The 16,265-nt window shown below is 38.2% G+C and overlaps 3 protein-coding genes across 4 annotated transcripts; all 3 read left to right on the forward strand.

The window, feature by feature from the left end:
* The first annotated feature begins 792 nt into the window (after positions 1-792).
* Positions 793-1,251, forward strand: LOC110775804 (uncharacterized). Its single transcript, XM_021980402.1, has one exon. It carries the CDS (start codon positions 793-795, stop codon positions 1,249-1,251), a length of 459 nt encoding a protein of 152 aa, XP_021836094.1.
* Positions 1,252-3,776: 2,525 nt separating this feature from the next.
* LOC110775797 (uncharacterized) lies at positions 3,777-5,091 on the forward strand. 2 transcript variants are annotated; one of them, XM_021980394.2, is made up of 2 exons: positions 3,777-3,974; positions 4,313-5,091. In XM_021980394.2, exon 2 carries the CDS (start codon positions 4,374-4,376, stop codon positions 4,830-4,832), a length of 459 nt encoding a protein of 152 aa, XP_021836086.2. In that variant the 5' UTR covers positions 3,777-3,974; positions 4,313-4,373; the 3' UTR covers positions 4,833-5,091. The 2 variants fall into 2 exon arrangements, with proteins under 2 accessions (XP_021836086.2, XP_056682894.1); XM_056826916.1 differs by lacking the exon at positions 3,777-3,974 and adding an exon at positions 3,981-4,165.
* A 2,449-nt stretch (positions 5,092-7,540) lies between these two features.
* On the forward strand, positions 7,541-15,936 carry LOC110775800 (putative RNA polymerase II subunit B1 CTD phosphatase RPAP2 homolog). Its single transcript, XM_056827083.1, has 8 exons — positions 7,541-7,891; positions 8,076-8,710; positions 8,841-9,116; positions 9,254-9,871; positions 9,957-10,150; positions 10,224-10,487; positions 11,120-11,278; positions 15,312-15,936. The coding sequence occupies exons 2-8, from the start codon at positions 8,119-8,121 to the stop codon at positions 15,414-15,416; spliced, it is 2,208 nt and encodes a 735-aa protein (XP_056683061.1). The 5' UTR covers positions 7,541-7,891; positions 8,076-8,118; the 3' UTR covers positions 15,417-15,936.
* Positions 15,937-16,265: the final 329 nt, after the last annotated feature.

Consider the following 16,265-nt stretch of genomic DNA (forward strand, 5'->3'; position numbering starts at 1 on the left):
GGCGTGGCCTTGGCTGTTCGTGTGGCGCGCTTGGCTTTTTGGGCGATGGCCCGGCTTCGTGATGGGCCTTCGTCTGGCAGGCCTCGTCCGATGCTAATTCGTACGATACGCTTCCGATTAAATTCCCGATTCCGGAATTTATTTCCGATACGAACAATATTTAATATTTTCGATTCCGGAATTAATTTCCGTTTTGAACAAATATTTAATATTTCCGTTTCCGGAATTATTTTCCGATTCCAATAATATTTCCGATTCTGACAATATTTCCGTTTCCGGCAATATTTCCGATTCCGGCAATATTTCCATTTCCGATAATATTTTCCGATACGTACCATGTTTCCGTTTCCGGCAACATCTACGACTTGGATAATATTTATATTTTCCGATACGATCCATATTTCCGTTTCCGGCAATATCATCGTTTCCGGAGTATTCATTTCTTGCCTGTGACGATCTCAGCTCCCACTGAAACCAAGATCCGTCGATTCCGAATATCCATAGATGGAGTATTTAATGCCATTAAATACTTGATCCGTTTACGTACTATTTGTGTGACCCTACAGGTTCAGTCAAGAGTAAGCTGTGGATTAATATAATTAATTCCACTTGAACTGAAGCGGCCTCTAGTCAGGCATTCAGCTCACTTGATCTCACTGAATTATTAACTTGTTAATTAATACTGAACCGCATTTATTAGACTTAATATTATATGCATACTTGGACCAAGGGCACTATTTCCTTCAAGAAAAAGCCTGGAAAACCCAGATTTATGAACCGATTCGCAATGAGATGAAGATTGACATCCGCATGAATCTTGTTGCAAAGCGAGTTGAACTTAAGACTATGAGGGACACTCCCGACATAAGCAACCTTTACAAGTGTTCTTCCTATGTGCAGGCTTTCATGTTGTTCTTTGAGCCTGAGCAAGTAAGAGAGGCCTTTTTCAGGTATGATAATTTGGATATGTCTTCACTTGATATGCAAGATGTGAAGCGCACACTCAAGGGGGATCACTTGACTCGTGCTATTGGAAGGATATGTGGGAAAGGTGGGAAGATCAAATTCATGATTGAGAACGCTACTAAAACTAGGATTGTGGTTGCTGGTAACAAGATTCACTTTGTTGGTACACATGATGCCATCAAAATTGCAAAGGACTCTGTTTGCCGCCTTATTATGGGTTCCCCTGCCGCCAAAATAGCTTCTAGGCTTAGAACCATTACAGCTCGGGCATCTGAACGATTCTAAAACCAAGATTCTAAATTGAATTAAGGGTAGGAGGTAGATGGGTTGCCAGATTGATTCAATCAGTTGGTAACTTCTGTTCGGTTGATGTGGTTTTTATGGGGAGAACAATTAACATGGAGACCTAAAAGAGGATCCTCCTCCAAAATAAACTCCAAGACCTTTCCAACCACCAAAGTGTCACCAACGATAGTGCCATCGTCCAAGTACCAAGCCTGAAGAGATAGATCAAAAGAGTCTCTGATTCGACACACCAATGGATGTAGAACTAGAGAAAAAAAGCAAAGGGCCGAGAGGATCCCCTTGCTGCACACCTTGACAAGACCACAAGGTATGCTCCCCATAATACAGCCGCGCTGGAGAAGAGTAGCAGAATTCAACCCAACGCGAAAGAGCAGGACAATGTAGCCGAACCTCACGCAACAAAGCCGATCGATCAACTAAATTGAACGCATTCTGAAAATCCACCAATAACATAGAGAGGCCAACATCGGCCCCACGAGCCTCAACCAAACGATTGACAGCATGGAGAATGGCCTCACCACCTGTTGGAACCCCAACTCCAAATTGAAGCCCTCCTAAGTAGTTTCCTAAACGCGGACCAATCAAAGCAGCCCCGACCTTAGACACAAGGCGCCTCCAAATAGTGCCCACAGCAATAGGCCGAATACCACCACCAGGCTTAACAAGTGGCGTAAGAGGAGCACTAGCAATATATCCTCCAAGCTCAGCAGGACACTTTCCAGCAAGAAAGAGATTAACTACCTGAGTAATAGCATCCACCAACTCATCAGAAACAGCTACAACAGCACCACCCAAGCAATCCAAAAGGTGTTGAGCACGCAAGCCATCTCTACCGCACGAAGTACCACGCGGAAAGCCCCTAATCTGCTCCAACACAACAGCGGAGGAAGCAGTAAGGTGATGATCAACAGGGATATCCGGTAAGGTGGGGACCGGAAAGGACGGGTGTTTTGCTTGCAACTCTTCAAGAGTAGAATCATTGTAAGGGGCAAGACCTGAGGACGAAAGAACTCTAACGGCAGGAGTGTAGTGACCGTCAGAAATCTTTCTCTTGCATTGCTTAATATTACGTTCCGCCAAATCATGGTCTTCGTCAACATCCAATAGAGGGGGAGACACGCTAGCCAATGTGTCTATGACAAGTTGCTCAGAACCACCAGGCTCACCCCAAGAACGAATAGCAGAGGTGATACTCTCTTCCTGTCGTCGCCGCATAACACCGGAGGAACACACGATTACTTCGCGGAGGAAAAGTCTTGAGGACACAAAGAGGTAACACGAGCAACTGAACCCAACAAGCGATGTCATCTGGTCTGCAAATCACCTTATCAAGCGCCCCTTTTAGAACTCGCGAAAAACCCAAACGACATTTGGGAGGGATGGATTTCACAGAACGCAACCGCTTAGACAATAAAGTGTCTAGAAGAGCAACACCAAAAGAAAAATGATGTTCTCGAGGCGCATCAAAAGTAGAAGGCTCGGAAGTAGGAGCTTGTGGTTTTTGAATACTGTAGAGAATAAAACGAATAATACCATCCCCAGAATCAGGTGGGTCCACAAAAACAGTACTAGAACCACTACCATGTCGACACCTAGTACGATGAGTATGTGTCTTGAAACAATCTCCACATAGCCAAATTCCCAAACAACGAAAGGTCACCTCAGCCGTAGTAAAAACCTGCAAATTGGTAGTAAGGGAATGACGGTTACATCTCGCACACCAGTGCAACAATGACGATCCCGTAAGTGAGTGATTAGAGAACTCCTCACCAAACCACGCCCACCTCCATCCTGGCACCCGCTAAGACCCACAAAAGGGCAATGAAACTTCTCCACGGAAGCCGCCATATCAAAGCACTTCAACCGTGGAAAGGTTATCCCAAATAAATAAGACAACCAAAGGAACTGAACTCAAAAACCACGCAGAACTGAGATGACAGGCTACTGCTATTGAACACAAACCTTGCAAATGTACCAAACGGAACTGCTGGACCCAAGATGCACCACAAAACAGCCGAACCGACGCTGCATCCAAACAACCACCTAAAAGCCGCCAAACAACCACCAAGCACCTCGCTGAACTGCGATTTGGTAACACTATTATTATTATTATTATTATTATTATTATTATTATTTATTTATTATTAATTATTATTTATCTACTTCCTCCGTCTTTTAATACTCGCAACGTTTGTTAGTTTCACGCATGCCAATGCACAACTTTGATCATTTATATCTTAAATTCTCGTTATGCAAATATTATAAAAACTTGATATTTTGAAAATACACATTGAGACGAATCTAACAAGATCTCACATGACTATGTTTTATCTTATATAAAAAGCACTAAGAATAGTCAAAGTAGATTATATGAATAGTGGCAAAAGTCCAAACGTTGCGAGTATTAAAAGACGGAGGAAGTATAACTTATTAGTTGCTCTTATTAGTCTTTGTAAGGGTTAAGGATGTACGAGCCTTTGTTACCGAGTACTCCGTACTTAAAGTCTACATCTACATGGCTTCGTATTGGATAGTCCACAGTGATTATTGGCGAAATTTTCCCCATCCGAATTACGCTGCTTCTCCATTCTCCTCTTAAAGCCCTAACTTCTCTCCTCCCCCCAACAAAAACAACAGTTTGCAGTTGTGTTACCTCCTCTAGTCGGCGCCTCCTCTGCCAACCACCTCTCTTTCTGCTCTCGGTGTGTACTTTTTTATCGATTATTTTTTAGATTTTTCTGATTTGTTGGGTTTGAAATTGATTAAATATATTCTGTCGGGTATTTTGTTGGCTTTGTTTAGCGTTGTTTTCATGTCTGGAGGAGTAAAACATTACTCAAAATTGAATTAAGGGTAGGAGGTAGATGGGTTGCCAGATTGATTCAATCTGTTGGTAAGTTCTGTTCGGTTGATGTGGTTTTTATGGGGAGAACAATTACAAGTAGAATAATTTGGGGGATAATTTTCCAGAGCTTGTATTTTTGTTGTGTTTGGCATAAAGGTGATAGATACCTGCTAATCTGCCATTCTTCTTTTCCAGAACTTTCACACCACTAGAAAAAGCCTGGAAAACCCAGATTTATGAACCGATTCGCAATGAGATGAAGATTGACATCCGCATGAATCTTGTTGCAAAGCGAGTTGAACTTAAGACTATGAGGGACACTCCCGACATAAGCAACCTTTACAAGTGTTCTTCCTATGTGCAGGCTTTCATGTTGTGCTTTGAGGCTGAGCAAGTAAGAGAGGCCTTTTTCAGGTATGATAATTTGGATATGTCTTCACTTGATATGCAAGATGTGAAGCGCACACTCAAGGGGGATCACTTGACTCGTGCTATTGGAAGGATATGTGGGAAAGGTGGGAAGATCAAATTCATGATTGAGAACGCTACTAAAACTAGGATTGTGGTTGCTGGTAACAAGATTCACTTTGTTGGTACACATGATGCCATCAAAATTGCAAAGGACTCTGTTTGCCGCCTTATTATGGGTTCCCCTGCCGCCAAAATAGCTTCTAGGCTTAGAACCATTACAGCTCGGGCATCTGAACGATTCTAAAACCAAGATTCTAAATTGAATTAAGGGTAGGAGGTAGATGACTAGATGGGTTGCCAGATTGATTCAATCAGTTGGTAACTTCTGTTCGGTTGATGTGGGTTAAAGATAGGTGATTCGGTTGGGTTCTTTCTTTTAGATCTGGGTTTTTTCCGTTGCTTTTGTTCTTGTTATGGTTTTGAGGTGGGCATTGTAGAATGTTCATCATAGAAAATTAGAAATGAAACAACTTTCACATGTAAATGGTGAATTTAGCTTTCTTGGAGTTTAAGTACCTTTCTTTTCTAGCATAAGTATGGTGTTGTCCTCTTTTTTGGTAAGTTGATAACGTATGCAAGAACTATTAGCAAATATGGTATAAAATCTTCTCTCTCTACTCTTACATTGCATTGTTTGTTACGGAGGAAAACACTTTTGATTACAGTATGTAATACAAAATGTGAAATGGAGCTAGTCTGTTGTTGATGCTCCACTGAAAAAGGTGGTTAATCAAGGCTAAGGGGGTTTTGGATCCTCTATAGTTCTAAAATAACTCTACAAGGTAGAGTTTGCGCATTATCAACCATTGAATGAAAAATCAATGGTTTATATATTATCTTTCCAAGAGTTTTCATATTTTTTCTGATCAATATGAGCCATTAATTTTAAAATGCATGGTTTAGATAAAACTCTAGAGGATCCAGACTCAGGCTAAGGGTGTGTTTTCTTGCAACTTTTATCTTGTTTTTTTTTTTTTTTTGAGGGTACACCTACGTGGCTACGTTATATTTAGTGATGAAAAATGCACATTTAAGATTTAACCACAGAAGAATTAAACTTCTCACTAACAAATTGAGGTTTCATCTGAACTTAAAATTGAAGTGGGTGAATTAAACTCACTTTTTTAAACTTTTTCTTTCTTATTTTGCAAGAGCGCTATGCAATTTATCGAGGGAGCGTTCTGTTTGTCGGATGAAACCTCAAGTTATCTAAATTTATAGTTTAAACTCCTTCATCGAGGAAAATATGATTGCAATTCAACTTATTTTCGGTGAAGAGAACACGCCTTAAACGATGAATACGAGAAATATTTATTTTGTTTTATTTTATTTTCTCACTTTTTTCTTTTCAAGTGATAAAGATATTTTCAATTGTCACTAATTTGTGATGAGGTCACTAAGGGCCAAAACACACAAATTTAGGTGCCACCAAATGCACCTCTTATTCCATATTTATCGTTTTCTTTGTGAAAGGTCAAGCAAGAAAAGAATAGGGTCATCTCAATTGTTTTGGTGGCCTTTTTGCTAATTTTAATGTGTAGGCCTTATTAGTGAAAATAAATAAATAAATAAATATTACACAAAAGTTATTGCACATAATAGGAACTAACACCTACAGCGAAAAATGATACAAAACTTTATTTGTTCTATAAGTATTTTGAGTGGACATGTTTACTAAGTAACATATCTATAAACAAATTTAAAAATTACCACTTTTTGTTATCCAATAATAATTAGTTGAAATTTGAAAATATACAACATTCTCATAAAAACATTTGTTGTTAGTATATTTGTGAACATTGTGGTTAACATAAACCCTCGATGTAAGTTAAAGTGAGTAAATTATTGTAGGAGGAATAACTAATTGATATCGCCAACCGTTCAACATTTAATGATTTAGCCAACGCTACAATTTTGAGGTCACTATCATCATCATCGTGTACCCTCTTTTGTTCTCGTAACTTGTTTCTTCTCCTTTGCTATCTCCTTTTAGTCCTTTTATGGTTTCATGGATTACACAAATAAATAACTGTGATGAGAAATATAAAACGTTTTAAATGTTTTGAATTATGATAGATCTAAGATTGGTCATTTACAAATGCACAATAATCAAAATGCAAGAGCATAATGAATACAATTACATAAATGATATTTTGTTGGTATTGAATTCTTTATTAAGTTATAGAAAGACTTGTTGATTTCATTTAAAATGTCAAGAATGGCAATAGAAGTTATTAATAGCTGATAATTAGTATTTCTATTATTGATGACCGTATATAATTGAACTACACTCGTTTGAAAAGATGCTAAATTGATATAGTACTAATAGTTTTTTATTAAAATGCTAAATTGATATAGTGCTAAATGTTATGCGGAGTATTTGTTAGTTTTGATTTCGATTGTAGATGTTGTATGACTGTTTTATTAATGAATTAATTTTACTTTCAAAAAGAGGGTTGACGGCCATAACGAATTTATGACGATTAGGACTTGTTTTCACAATCACAACTGCTTACATCCAATAATGTCATATATTGCTCCCTATAAAACCGGGAGGTATGGAGCTACCTTTTATATTAAAAACTTAATTATTACCGAATCACTTAATCAAATTTTAAATGTTTAAACAACTAGTCTCATGCCAAAGACACTTACTAAAAGTAGCAGTTATGCATACTAGCAGTAGCAAGTCATATAAATGGAAAATAGGTGACAATGTAGCATATCATACATATAAATACAGTCCGAAATAAGAACTGTGGTATTTAAATTGTTTTTAATATAATTAATTGAACAAATATGTCATTAATATTATTGTGAAAAGTATCAATTTTTTTAAATGTGAGTGAGCCACATTAATAATACAAATTCAATTGGGTCTATTGGGATGAAGATTCGAACATTTGACCTATCACATAAAAATTCCATAATTAGTCTCCTTTTAACAAAAAAACCATCCTAATTCCCAAAATCTTTCTATCTTTTTCTCTCTCTCCTCCCCAATCTCTCTTCTGCCTCTGCAAATCTCCTCTTCAAAGCGGCAGCAGCCTATGAAACTGACCAAAATTGCTACTCATCCTCATCGTCATCCCCAGATTTCACGCTCTTTCTCTCTCTTCTGCACATGATTACTTGAGTATTTATCAATCTGGTGACGATAGGTTGCTGTTCTTCCCCTCTTTTATGGCCGAATCAATCCATCTCAATATTTCAATTGGAGATTGAACAACTCATCGGTGATTGTCAGCGAAGAAGAAGAAGAGATTAAGCAAACAGCCCCACTCTTAATTTCCTGTTAATTCGGTATGAATTCATACTAAACACTATCGATAGTTCACCCATTCGTATTTATTTGCTTGATTTTGGTATTGGAGTGTATAATTCATACATTCCGTCAATCCATTGTTTATCTGTAAATCACAGCTTGAACCCTGAATCGATAGTTTTTTGAGGGTTTTAGGGTTGATTTGACTTGTTTTTATTTAAGGTGGAAAACCCAGAGGGTAGTTCTGAAACCCTAGAAATTTTCAATGGATGAAGATAGGATAATATCGGTAGCTGAAGCAGTGCATAAACTGCAGCTTGCACTTCTTGATGGTATTGAAGATGATAGTCAGCTTTTTGCTGCTGGGACTCTTATGTGTAGGGGTGACTATGTAGATGTAGTGACAGAGAGAACGATTGCTAACCTATGTGGTTATCCTTTGTGCCCGAATTCTCTGCCTGCAGAACTCCCTAAAAAGGGGCAGTACCGTATTTCGATGAAGGAGCACAAGGTGTATGATCTTCATGAGACCAATTTGTATTGTTGTTCTAGTTGTTTGATCAATAGTAAGGCGTTTGCTGGTAGTTTACCGGAGGAGAGATGTTCGGCATTGAACCCTGCCAAGGTTAATGAGATATTGAGGTTGTTTAATAATGTGGGTTTGGAAGATGAGGAAGAGGGAAAGGGGAAGAATGTGGAATCGGTGTTGTCAAAATTGACGATTAAGGAGAATGCTGAGACGAAAGGAGGGGAAGTTTCTATTGAGGAGTGGATTGGTGCATCGAATTCCATCGAAGGATATGTCCCCCAAAGAGATCGTCACTTGCATCCATCAGTATCGGAAGCTTCTAAAAAAGGTGAGATTAATTTAGGCCTTAGATTTTGCACATTGATTATGTTTTTCTATTTTAGACCTTGGATCATGGTTGTGTATTTCTGTTTTTCTTCTTGTTGTTGAATGAATGGCTGTACAATGCACTATTACAGGATCTGAACCAGGTAATGCCAAGTTGAATAAGCACAATGATGCAGTTCAAAATGGGTCTGACTTTGAGGTTACTGTTACTAAATCCGTTGAAGGTATAGTGGGTTCTAGAGAGGTTCTGAAAAATGATGAGAATATCCCGCTTAATCATTCAGAAATCATGGAACCTTTGCTCAGCGATGTGAACTTCACAAGTATGATTATAACCAATGATGAATATTCTGCTCCTAAGAAGTTAGAAGGTGGTTCCAAGTCTGGGCTTTCTGGAGCCAAACAAGGTATTATTGGCATATGTGGCTTAATTATTGCAAGCATTTTTCAACAATAACAAGGATAATACATTAGAATTTTCTCAATTATTCATGTGTGTAAAATCAATACCTCTTAGACTGAATCCAGCTTGAATAAACTACAGGCTCTAAAGCAAAGAACTCTGTCACAACAAAGGGCAAAGATTCTTTCTTTGGGAGTGTAGACTTTACGAGCGTCATAATTACACAAGAGGATTACAGTGTCTCCAAATTACCTTCCAGTCAAGTCATATCCGATCCAGATCAAATGTCTCAAGAATTCTCTGAAAAACTGGATCTTGGTGACAACGCTCTTCAGAGATCTACAGATTTAGTTTCCATAGGGGCTGAAAATAATGTAGATCAGAATGCAAGCTTAGCCGAAGTTTATTTTCACCATGATCAGAATGGTGCCACTTCAAGTAGCAGGCATGTGAAAGACGAGGCTCATTCTGAGAAGGTTATTCACTCTAGTCTATCGAAAGGCAAATCTTCTCTAAGAAACTCTGGGGTAAAGAAACTTGCACGTTCTGTAACGTGGGCTGACAGTGATCTTGCTGGTGGAAATCTCTGTGAGTTCAGAGAATTTGAAAACACAAAAGAAGGTCCCAGTACTTCAAGAAGCAACGAGGCAGGGGAAAATGATGGTTCCGAACGGTTTGCCTCTGCTGAAGCTTGTGCGATGGCATTAATCCAGGCAGCTGAAGCTGTTGCATCCGGACAATCGGATGCTAATGATGCTGGTATGAATCTACATTCTGTTTGGTTGTTGATTTGTAATCATTGTTTGTGTAGTTGCACTCATTCTCTTATGTCATTTGACGTCAGTTTCTGAGGCTGGAATCTTAGTACTGCCACAGCCGGAAACAGCAGATAAAGGGGAACAATCCGTTAAAGATGATGCATTGGAGGAGGACTTAGCTCCTGAAAAGTGGCCTAAGAAGCCAGGAAACTTAAATTATGATTTCTTTGACTCTGATCAATCATGGTTTGATAATTCTCCAGAAGGATTCAACTTGACGGTAAGTTTTAATTCTGACTTCACTGAGCTTCATCATCTCTATTTGCCTCACTAACCATTGTTTGGATCTCCAGTTGTCACCTTTTGCCTTGATGTGGAATGCTCTTTTTTCTTGGCTGACATCCTCCTCGCTGGCTTATATATATGGAAGAGATGAGAGTGTCCATGAAGAGTATATGTTCACCAATGGAAGAGAATATCCCAATAAAATAGTGCTTCCTGATGGCCGTTCTCGAGAAATCAAGCAAACATTAGCTGGCTCTCTTGCACGAGCATTGCCTGAACTGATTGCTGATCTCAAACTGCCAACACCAGTATCCACTTTGGAGCGTGAAGTGGTACTGAGCTTTAAATATTTGTTATAGAGTGCTTATTTTGTATTTTCTAGCTCCTTTAATCCCGTAGCAGTGCTTCAGTCATCGAAAATGACATATGACAGTTACATGAGTGTCTACTTTGTTAGGTCATGTTTGTTTCTGGATATGGCTTTTTGATTTTGATGATCTAGCTTCTTAGGTGAATCCTTTCCCTTTGCTACACAGTGATTAGTTGTGCAATTGACTAAGAGCATGTTAAGCTTGATTCACCAAGGAAGTTTCCTAGAATACTTTGCTTTAATCTGCATGTGCATGTTGGGAACTTATGTAGCTTGTCATGTTTGGGCATTTTTGGTTCCTTTTCTATTAACCGCTGTTAACCGTTATGTCTACCATAGTTATGATGGATTTTAACAATTCCAGTTTCACTGTTGATTAGTCATCCTGGACATTTTACTGTCTTTATCTTTTTCTCTTCCCTCCTTTATGTTCATATTTTACTGTCTAAAATGCCTCTTTCTGTCTTCTAATATACTCTTTTATCTCATTTTATTCTCCCCCTCTCTTGTTGTGAAGCTCATTATTTATTCAGTTATTGTGCTGTTTTAAATCTCCAAGGCTAGTGTTCCACTAATAAACCTCTTTGTATGCAGTCCTGCTTGCTGGACACGATGACTTTTATGGATGCACTTCCTCCACTTAGAATGAAGCAATGGCAAGTAATTTCTCTTCTGTTCATTGATGCTCTTTCTGTCTGTAGGGTTCCTGGACTATCTGCATACTTGACAAGCAGGAGGATTTTGATTCCCAAGGTAAGGTTTATGTTTATCTATATCTGACTCTTCCCATGTCCTCTTTTTGCTTCGTCTGTTTGTTCTTTGTTTGAAGCTTAGTTGTTGACACTTCCTCCATTTCCAACTAAGTTTATAATTACATACATGGAAAAATTATGAGAAACTACCTTAAAATAAAGTTGTAAGAAACTACCTTATATAGCGCTTTATGTTGAAGATGGTACCTTACAATGGTAGTTTCTTACAACATTTTTTTTCAATATAAGGTAGTTTTTCACAAAACCCAGTTTTATAAGGTAGTTTCTCATAAATTTTCCTATACATATTGGGCATTTTCTGAACTTAAGATTAAATAATCAAATGTATCTATAAAATGTCCTCAACTTGTGATGAGTTGTTCCTCCTTGCGCTTCAATTTGATTGTTTTACTTTTCATTTTGTTATTTTTTATATTGATTGTTTTAATTATTTACTCTGTTGCTAATAGGTATGCATCTTTTTGTACCACTCCATTAAAAGACATGTTTTGGTGGCCTTTTCTCACTAATTTTAAGTCTTGTCAAAAGTCAAGTTGGACAAAGACTAAGAAAGAAGGGAGTACTAGATTAAGCTGGACTTCCAATCAGGGGATCTAACAAATAGCTTCTTTGCGGTCGCATGGGCGAAATGGTTTACACCTGACCTACATTACCCTGCCCTGTGCGGGAGGTTGGGAGTTCTGTTACTAGATGTTCATATCCTTCATTGAAAATGACATACATTATTAAGTGATGTGGTGTGATTACATATGAAACCGTTTTACCAGACTCAAACTTGACCCAAAACAAGATGGATATTTCTGGTTTTAACAAAAAGTTACACAAAACTTGCCAAACCTAAATAACTTGCTAAACTATGTGTCAAGTTTGACCCGCTCTGGGTCGACTTGTAGTGTTGAGGTATTCAAAACTGATGCATATTGATCTGGAAAAATATTTAACAAACTGTTTTAAACCTTAGCTACGCTTCTTATTCAGAGTGCTATATAGCGGAATTTTGGGGGAAAATATCAAACTGCAACTGATGTTATCTATTAATTGGCACACTGTAGTTCTATCATAGGATTTTGATTCATTAGTTACTAACAAAATAACGACTTCTCTTTCTTTCTACCTGATTTTATCCTGACGCTCATCAGTTGTTTTCTTCACATTATTATTTGTTTGTCTCTCTACTATCCATTTATGCAATGACTTCAACCAGCGTACAATAGGCTTCAAGCCTTCATGCATCGTATCTGTTTGCAAACATAGTACTCTGCAACAATTTATTTTGGTACCTACTTTGTTTGGCCAATGGGCCAGTGATCTGATTTCTAGTAGTTGAAGAGATATGGATCAAATCAAGGGTGCCATTACGTTCTTATTAGTATGATTTATTGATATGTGTTGTTGATTAGAAGACATAGGGTGAGATACTGACATTTAAGTTGGTTGAACAGCTATGAGCCTATGATCCTAGGATTATTGGGAAACTTTAAAGGTACAGTAAAATGTAATTTCATTGCTTGGAAAAATGGCTTTTTAGCAGCTTTTTTATTGGATTTAAACTGGTTAATGTGGTCAAAAACCAAAAATGATTTTCTTTTTCTTTGCCAGCTTTTCCATCCGAAGTTAAAAAGGCAGCACTAATTGATTTTATAATACATACTTATAACCAGTAATATTTACATCTCACATAACAGCCAACACAAATTGTTATGTTGTGCTGGTCAAATAAACCGAGGGAACCAGTTAAAAGCTAGTATGGGGATTGATTTTATTAGAAACAAGTACAACAGCTGTTGGAGAAAGGCTCTTAAAGTTGCCCCTCTATGGTTAGGAATGGTTAAGGCATTGATTAGGAAGCATGATTGGACTTGGTGTGATACTGTGATAGATTAATAGTTGGACATGGGTATAGTACAGCGAGGAAGCCTTGAAACCGCTTCATGGAGGACCATGTATAAATGGTTTTCGGTTATGTACTTGTTTTAACAGTAAAAACATGGTTGACTGAACAAGAGAAAATTCGCAAGAAAACATTTTCATGTCCGAGAAAACAGCGATGTTATCCCGGAGAAGGAAAAAATTCCCGATCGACACTAGTCAATGTGGATCCAGTCATCCAGCTACTAGTGATGTTTGATTCTCCAATGCAAACTCGGGCAAGGGCTGTACTTGCAAACCATAATTTGAGGGGTTTTAAGGGAGAGAGAAATCAGAAATTACATAGTTCTTCACTTTTATCAGTTTACGGATGATTTTAATAAACTTTCAGAATAAGGTTATAATTGAAAATCCTAGATCTACAAATCAAGGAATCAACTCATGGAGAATAGGAGTAAGGTCGAGCTTTTGGTCCCTTCACTGGGATAAGTCTCACTAAGGTAGGTTCATCAGCTTTTGATGGCTTGACAGTGGCCAGAAAAGGCAATGGGAAACATAGTGTGTGAAAATGTCCTTGAAGTCGAAGAAGAAACTGAGGGGTAGTAGAGAGAAGACAATGTGTAGTAGTGGCCAGTCGAAAAGGGAAGTAGGTCAGGCATATCAGCGCAGCTGAACTATTTTTCCCTTTTCTTGTTTTAAAGAGTGGCTAGGGTTTGAGAACATTAAGGTTCCAGCCATATAAACTATTGTACCTATCCAACAACCTATGTACTCTGTAGCAATTTAAATTGGCAGTGAGCCTTTCTTTAGCTGATAGGCTCGGGGTCTGATTTTTATTCAGTAGTTGAAGTGATTGAGGTTCCCTTAAAGTTATTATTTTGATATATTGGTTAGATGCTACTGATCAGCATGATATCTGATACGGAGTATGTCATATGCGTATGGTCAAACAAGAACAGTGTTGTGAGTGCTGCTACGGATAGTCTGAGCATGCCTTTTTCTAGTTGGTTGACAATGTAGAACAATGATTTGTGATAATAGTGCAAGTCGCTAAGATTTTTGGGTGATTTAAAAGTACAGGTGTATACAAAGCTAGTATAAGCTGTATGGAGCTCAATTGTATTAGGTACAAGTTCAGTATACTATTAGAGGAGGACTTTTCCTCTATGATTGGGAATAGTTGATTGCTTAGGAAGTGAGACTAGACTTGTGTATGGAAGTCATAAGGGTAGAACAATGAGACTATTGATGGATGTACTAGTTAGTACTTAGTAGTTATAGGTCCTTGAATATGTATCCAATATATTATCTCTGAAATTCTAACTGCGAAAACCTGACTGAAACAGAGAAATTTACATGAAAACTATCCCCATGTCCGAGGGATTTTGTGGAAGTAGAGTTGGAGAATAGCACACACAGATATGAAAAGGCGAGCCTAGGTGTTTGTTTGGGGTATAGCGCTTTTTTGTTCTAGACAAGGCGCATTCAAAGAGGTGCATCTGAGGTGCCCATCTGTCTGCTTTAAAAAGATATATACAATGCGCCTCACTTCAACGCTATGCGCAGCCTATTGCTAGTGCTCCTTTATACACTGAACACACATGCCAACATCATGTCACACTGAGAGACAATCCTGGCACTTGATAGTAGATACTCTTATGTTTTAAGGTCGTGTTTCATTTCATCCATAAAGCTGATAATTGTCTTCTTCATGATGCGGATGCTTACATCTTGCATCCAGGGCTTTTACCAAGTATCAAAAGCCACACGCATTGCATAGTTCCAAGTATACACGCTAGATTTTAGGGTAGAATCTGTAGATTCTTATTCTTGTGTACGGTTAGACACAAGGTTATCTATGTTCTGTGATGGGCATTTGTTTCCAGTCAGGATGTACATGCATCAAGCAATGTTACTTGTGATTTTTTCCACCCCATCTCTGACTATCTGTTTATCTTAACGGGTTTTAATAAAGTGAAAGTAGACTCTGAAATTGGTTAATATTTAGTCGTCTAATCAGTATAGTCGGATTTCATGGTCTCTATCCATGTTTGCCCATTGTAAACATTGCTTAGTTACTTAATTGGTTCTGTATATGTCCTACATTTCATAAATTTGGCTACTTTTGGATGTTGCCTGTGTAGGTCTTAAATGGTGCCCAGGTAAGTGCCGAAGAGTACGAGATCATGAAAGATTTCGTGATTCCACTAGGCCGTGTGCCTCAGTTCACAATGCAGAGCGGTGGTTGATAGATAAACTGCATTCACAGTAGCTTCAACATCAACATGCATGTTGCTGCCTCCTACTTGTCCTCTACTGCTGCCAAATGAATTGTTCCGGTTTTTATCTCTTTTCATTGCAACAAAATCTGGATATCTTGAAAATCCCTGAACTGGGGGATTTTTTTCCCTCTAGGATGAAATCATAGTGCTTTTTTTTTTTTTTTGGGTTTCCCCAAATCATGTTAAACCCATCTCAGATATTCGCAAAACATTCCAATCTTACGGGTTTTTTCTCTAAAAACCGTTATTCCCCGAGGTTGGATCGTCTTTTGCTGGAATCCGAGATGGACTTATCGTCCCTCGTATCTTACGGGGGGAAGTTTTGGCCAAATCTAAGACCTATGAAGCTTCTTTTTTTTCTCCTTTTCTTGCATACAATGCCGAAATTATTTGTAACAGTAAATGTGTACAGAACAGTTTGTATTAAACAGGAGCCTCTTTGTTGGAATTGTGATAGTTGTAATTGTAAAGATGAACTTTGCTACTACTTATATGAGTCCTCCCTAATAAGATGGGATAGTTACCGACCGAGCTTGTGTCTTAAAAGGTCACACGTTTAAACCGGCTTGAACATCTTTCCTGCTATTAAGTATTGATCTGCGTAGTTGGACTGACTAACTCTTATGTGTCGATTGTCAATGATTGAATGACGAAATTAAGCAAGTGGGGTCCACCAGAGTGTAAATTAATAGTGTGATGGTAAGACAATTGTGGAGGGGATAGGGTTTGGTTCCAATTAATATAGACTATTCCAAAATCAGACATACAGGAAATAGAGAAACTAACCACAGACATGACAGAACGGCTCTTTCTATT

Source organism: Spinacia oleracea, chromosome 4 (genome assembly GCF_020520425.1).
Source record: "Spinacia oleracea cultivar Varoflay chromosome 4, BTI_SOV_V1, whole genome shotgun sequence".
Taxonomy (NCBI): Eukaryota; Viridiplantae; Streptophyta; class Magnoliopsida; order Caryophyllales; family Amaranthaceae; genus Spinacia; species Spinacia oleracea.